Source organism: Cariama cristata, unplaced genomic scaffold (genome assembly GCF_000690535.1).
Source record: "Cariama cristata isolate BGI_N322 unplaced genomic scaffold, ASM69053v1 scaffold44766, whole genome shotgun sequence".
In the NCBI taxonomy this organism is placed as follows: Eukaryota; Metazoa; Chordata; class Aves; order Cariamiformes; family Cariamidae; genus Cariama; species Cariama cristata.
In genome coordinates, this window is record NW_009624622.1 from 15,542 (window position 1) to 22,185 (window position 6,644).

The 6,644-nt window shown below is 38.1% G+C and overlaps 1 protein-coding gene across 1 annotated transcript in view; it reads right to left on the reverse strand.

The window, feature by feature from the left end:
• Positions 1-1,152: 1,152 nt before the first annotated feature.
• Positions 1,153-6,644, reverse strand: part of KLHL15 (kelch-like family member 15) — a 10,675-nt gene continuing 5,183 nt past the window's right edge. Inside the window, exon 2 of the mRNA XM_009703238.1 lies at positions 1,153-2,316. Coding sequence (XP_009701540.1) covers positions 1,207-2,316 — 1,110 coding nt within the window. The 3' untranslated portion in view covers positions 1,153-1,206. The remainder of the gene's footprint in view (positions 2,317-6,644) is intronic.

A 6,644-nucleotide genomic window follows, 5' to 3' on the forward strand; every position in this document is an offset into this window, starting at 1 on the left:
ACTTCAATACGAGTACAAGCAAAGTACTTGTAATGAAGTACGAGTACAAGCAAAGTACTGAGTATAAACTGTAGTATATCAATTTCCAAAATCAGCTGTGGGTTGAAGCAGTGCTGAGCATTTGCTTACTGACGTTTTCATAAAAAACTAGGCAGCACAAACATAAAATAAACTCAGGTAAGATGTTTTACTTTTAAAAAAATAATTTATAAAATAACAAATTATCAACATCTCATTATGTAGCATCGATATGAAGAGTTAAAAGTTACTGAATCGATCAGTATATACTAAAGATAAGATACTTCGATACCAAATGAGGCCTCCGGTTACTTAAGAACTTCGCATTATTTAGCTCATTAAAGGATAGTACTATACCTTAAATTCAACAGATATGGCTGAATCTGTGCACTAGTTAAAATATTGTAACTGCACATAAAAAGATGTACTTATATATAGTTTTTATACTGTACGCATGTGTGTGTATATATTTTTTTTACTCACCAACAAACACAATGCAGACAATAGAAGGCAGCATAGAAATAGTGTTTAGAATATAAAAATGTTTTGTTTTCAATTTAGTAGAAAACGTGTAATTTGCATTTTGGCAGACTTACTGGTACTACTATACAAAACCAGGAAAAAAGTCATGCAAAGGGGTTAAGATTATTCTTCAACATACATAAGGGAAACAAAAACATCTAGTAGATTTGAGAATACTTTGCAATTAATGGGAAAAGCATCCAAGAGACAACATAAAATACAGAAATGGTTTAGTTTTGTTATTTCATACCTGGTTGTACCCTAATACCCTTTCTTCTCTTTCTTCCACAAATAATTTGTTAAACAACTGATTTCAGAAGCATAGTGGTATAATGGCCATTTAAAAAAAAAAAAAAAAAAGAAAGAAAAGTAGTATTATGGACATAAAATGTTACCAAAAAAATAAGCACACTTAAAAATATATTTTTCTTTCCCACACTTACAATTGTGTTTGTAAAAAAAAAAACCAAAGCTTTTACAATATCAGACCAACTATTGGCTTTTCTAATAAACTTGGTAACTACACCCCCTGTACATCCCATTTCTCTTCAGCATTTAGCAGTTGTTCTTATACACAAGGTGATGTCTCTGAAGTAATACAACTGGTTTGCATTTTTGACAAATTAGGTATAGCTTTTTGCGTTTCACTGAGTTGTTCATTCTGTTTTAGCTACAACGTCTAACATGCTCCAAAACATATTCAGGGAAGTGCAAGCTGCAGACTTGTAAGCCATCCAGCTTGCATGGCATCCTCGGATATTCGTCTTCTTTCCATTTGTTTTCCTCTGGATCAAAGGTGAGGATCGAATCACTGTAATGACCATTGTAACAAAGGCCTCCAAGAACCATTATCTGTTTGTCCAGAACAGCTACACCGTGACCACTCCTACCAATTGGCATAGATGCCAATATTGTCCATTGATCAGTATCTGGGTCATAAACCTCTGTAGAAGGACATCCTTGAGATTCAAAGGAGGCCCTCAGGATCACACAGACACCACCAAAGACATAAAGCTTACCATTGTAAGAAATCATTTTGTGAAAGCATCTTGCATAATTCATTTTGCATTTGTTCTCCCAACAGTTAGTGACCACTTGAGTTCTCCTTGTTCGCTGCTCTACTGTCCCTTCTTTACTGGGATCAAACACACACACTTGCTTGGAAGTTGAAGATGATGTAATTCCACCAGTGATATACAACTTGTTACCAAGCACAGTCCCTTCATGTCCGTATTTATTGACTGGATAGGGATCCACAAATTCCCATTTATCTTCAGTAATATCATACCGTTCAGTTGAGTAAAACGTTTCATCCCTGGTTCTCCCAGCCACTGCATAAACATACCTCCCAATAACTCCAACAGCAAACTCAGAACGTGGAACAGACATGTCTGCCATTCGTAACCAAGTGTTCTGTCTTGGGTCATATCTAAACACTTTGGATGAAGCATGAAACTCACCATCTGGCCCCAGTTCTTCCCCACCTAACAAGAACACAAAGTTATTCACAATGGCAAGGCAGTCTGGTCGTAAAGGTACTTGAGGACCTTCTAGTTCCCACCAGACCCTTGGTTTGTGCAAGAGAAGAATTTTACTGTTTACCATACTGTGTCCTATCATTCCTCTAAATACTGCAGTCTGGGGTTTGGCAGAACGAATTTTGTTCGATTTCATTTCCATCAAAGGCTGTTGGTGAACACTATGAAAGTAATTCATGGCTTGGTCAACCTCATGTCGCAGCTGCCGGGAGTATCGATAAAACTCTGATGTTTTTACCTATGAATACATTTAAAAGATATTAAAATTCTGACCAAGAGAAACAATCGAGAACACCTAAACGACTGTGTCATTAGAAGATTATTTTACTTATTTTCATTCAGGCAATCTTGAAAGCAATTGCATTTGTGCATGGAGGCTTAAGCTAATGTACTGTTATCCAAAATCCAGAAGGCAATTCAATGATTGACAGTAGTGACAAACATTTTCAGCAGAATACTCACATGCAGAAGCTAAGCTGGAATTAGACACAACTGAAATCCCCAAGTCTAAAAATCATTATTCCTTCTCCCCAAAAAAGTCTCCCCAAAAGTTCATCATCTTCTCAACCCATGAAGTATATAAATTAAAAATGCACTATTTTGCTGGTTTTGAAAAACATTCTACACACCCATCCTGTGTTTGCCAAGGTCTACCCTAATCTAACCTCTGCTGAATTCTCACAACCAAGTCCAAGCAGGTATTCCAAATGCTAGGCTCCTCACAGGGCTATTTAATTGGGGTGAGGCGGGAAGGGAAGGGTACCCAAACCCTTTCCCACAGAACACATGATTGCACTAACCACTTGTCATTATGGTTACTTTAAGGGTTCCCCTCTCCACATGTTAACAAATGCCTGTAACACAAGAGGAAAACATCTCAACCTATGATCCTTTGATTTGGTATTTCTTTGGTAAATTGTGGAGGTAGGTTCGAACTTCTACTTCCCAGGTGAGAGTTTCAACCTTTGACTTACCGCATAGCAGTGAAGTGACATCTCAGTTTCAAAAGAGCTAGCCCTGCTCAGTTTTACTGGAGTTGGGGGTGGGAGGAAGATTGTAAGGATTTACCTTTCCAGGACCCTTCCTACTATCTAATCCAATTTAAGTTCCAGAGACAATTCCAAAACACATCCTTGTCTTGAACATTTTAACTAACCTAGCTCCAGGCAGCCCTCGGGTCACTGCATGATTCTCTTCAAAGAGGCTTCGCTCTTCCTGTACAGTCTGGTCTAACACAGCATTCTGAATTACACTTCTCAAACAACTAAAATCCCGGTAGATATTGCCAAATCAACAAATCCTCTATCAGATTTCATCCTAAGTCCCCGTTTCTTTCACATAAAACTGGATTGCTTTCAAACACTCCAAATGCCTTCAGCTCCCACTAGCTCCAAAAAGAGAAGCAATGCTCTGAAAAAACGTGAGGCCACTCTGAAATTTCAGAGCAATGACAAGATAACACCAGCAGCTACTATTTTTCAGTATGTGTTCCCCCACCTCCTCCTATTCCCTGTCCCAACCAACAAAAGCCTGTACCAGCACTTATCTAAGGGTGGTGGTATGAGTTTTCACATATAGGAAAAGCAATCTGGAAATGAATGTCCTTTATACCTTGTGAATCGACTAGTTGCTTGCTCCATAAACATGTACTATAAAAATTTTGTTAGCTTTCTGTTAATCATTTCTCTTCCTTGTATAGCAATTAAGACATTCTGCTGTCAGATAAACATTTTTAAAAATACCTTCTGAATTGTTATTACTGGACGTGATTTGCATAGATTTTGAGATTGGTTTACATACCAGATTTTAAAAAAACCCCAAATACTAACCTACCACTGTAAAGCACTGCATAGCTCAAGAGTTACAGTGATTTGATGTTTTTATTTACACTTTTTCTTTCCCCCACTTTATTTTGACAAGTTCAACTTATCTTTGCTTGGAAAAAGAGAATGGTCACATGCAGATTGCATATATTACTCTCAGGGCAGTATCTGACTTCTTTCTACCGTTTTTACTAGGGGTGATTATGGAGCAAGAAGTTTTACTTAGGTATAGCGCTTATAAAACACCCACAGTAAGCCCAACTCTTCTGCTCATATGGCAATTGTTAGAATAAACCGTATACCTTGCCTGACTGAAAAGACAGAACATAAATTCCAGAAAATATGCTGGGGGAGGGCTGGCAGGAGAACCACAGCACAGAAAAATGGTAAAATATAGAAAGCCTTAAAGGCTACAAAAAATGAAACAGGAGGTTAAAAGAACAAAGAATCATGGGTGGGTTACTTTATCTTAAAAGTAACTTCCAAATTCTAAAACAGCATGTGTATTTCACACATTCCCAAACTAGAGCTATCACTTTTGGAATTAAACAAAAAGATAAACTATTTTTGTTCCACCTATATGCATTTCAAGTTTTCTTGGATGATTCTGGAAGACAACAGGATCAACATGCTTACAACATGAAGCATGCCTGCAAAGCCTGGCAGAGATGGAAAATGTTTTTCCTTTCCCCCTCAACACTTACAACTCTGTCTTTAGATCTAGAAATTGAAATGTCAGCCAGAAACTGGAATTAAAATAAGCTTCATATATCGTCACCACTCTACTCCTTCACTTAGCCTAAATCTCACTCCATGAGAGCATGCAAAAGAAAACAAGGAGTATCTCTAATTCCAGAGACAGAACCTCAAGACCAGGGAATCAACCTATTTGTAGTTTACTACTACTTATCTTCACAGAGGAACTAACATCAAAGCAAAGCCTCAATCTCTTACCTTAAACCAGAAAGACACCAAGAAGCAAATGCAACTACCAGTTATAAACAACTCTTCCAGACTGAAGTTCGTGGGGAAGCTATCTACAGGAACGATCTTGAAGAGACGAACATGAAAATATGTAAGCAGTAGTGATTCTTACAATATTCAGAAAAAAAGCCCTACAAAACAAAACAGAGTGATAGACTATCTAAATTCTGATAAGAAAAGGTAGCTGAAGGCTTCCCAGACTTTGCTGTTCAGGAAAAGTGTTAGTGTTCCTAGCCTTCCACCTTTCCCCAGCACAGCCTCTGCCACACAGGAGCAGTACTTCTCCCGAGGCTCAGATGATGGTCTAAGATGAATGTTAGGACATGCCTATATGAAAGTGCAGACTGCCCACACTTGCCTGATGCAAACGAAGACAAAGCAAGCGCAGGTCAGTTTGCCCACTTTCACATTCACACACTGTCTGCGCAAAATCTCACAGAATTATATGAAAGTCCTGTTCAGCCCATAGTAAGGAAAACCCTCCAAACACCTACGCTTCTGAATAATTTTACAATACTTTCAATTACTTGTGTGTGTAGAATCAAAAAGGAACAGCATTAAAATTTAGGTGTTTAGGTATTAAAACACAACTGTAAGTTGTGCATATATTTGAGTTTTAGTAGATTAAAGAACATGGCCTTTAGCAAGCCTTTTGTGGGAACTGCTGTCTGACACCCAGAATACACTGAAGGAAATCCCTCAGCATTCAAAAGTTAGCTTCCGCCATTACCCGTAAGTAGCAACAAGTAGTTGATCAACTAACATCTAAGTGCCTACCAACAGACCGATTATCCTATTAAGTTCAAATGGAGAAGACGCAGAAGGAACATGCCCCCAATTACCAACATACTCAATTAGAGAGAACACTCACAGGTTTCTGCAAAACGTCCAAAACAGATGGAAATGTACACTAACCGTGATGAACACTGAAGTAAAATAAATGTGCATTCTTAAGAGCACATCATCAACTCTGAACTGATTAAAAAAATAATAAATGCTTCGTAGCATTTTCAAAGTTTAAAGAAAAACTATTCTGTTGTCTTGCTGAAGAGTCTCAAAGAAAGATTAAGTTGGACTTCCTTACCAAGCCCAGTCTTACTGTAAAAAAGGAATTGAATCCAAGTGCTAAAGCTTTGCTCATGTGATTTTTTTTTACATTCTTTCTCTCCAGATTTCCGGACAAAACCTCCTGACAGAGGCTCTGCTGGGACACAGCGCTAATGTAAGAGCTCCCGACAGAACTCCAAAGAGAACAATCTCATTGCATCATCTACCGGTTACAGTGGGTCACAGTCAGGCTTGGCTACACAGACAGGGACCAGCATAAACAAAATCAAATGTGTCATTCCACAAAAAGAGACAATAACGAAAATAATTAAAAATATCCACCTCTCTACTCACCCCCTAGGCAGTCAATACCAAAATCATTAAGATTCCACCAAAATCACCACCATCCCTCCAGCCACAGTAAATTGGAGCTTGAATGCATTTTCTCTTCCTCATTTTGAATCAGTGAAACACTCAGTAAAAACTGCTGGCTTTCCAAATTAAAGCAGCTATTAATCATTGCCTGGTTTTCTGCTGTACTGCAATGCATGCCTTTCTAGTTGCAGCAGCTACACAAGCTTCAGAATTTTCCGTCTATATTCTATGAAAAAGTAAAGCCAAAAATGTAAGCCATTAGTTTCTAATTTGAAAAGTGATCCCCACAAAAGACCAGATGTATCCCATGTTATGTTCATCATCTCCCCCCCTCCCG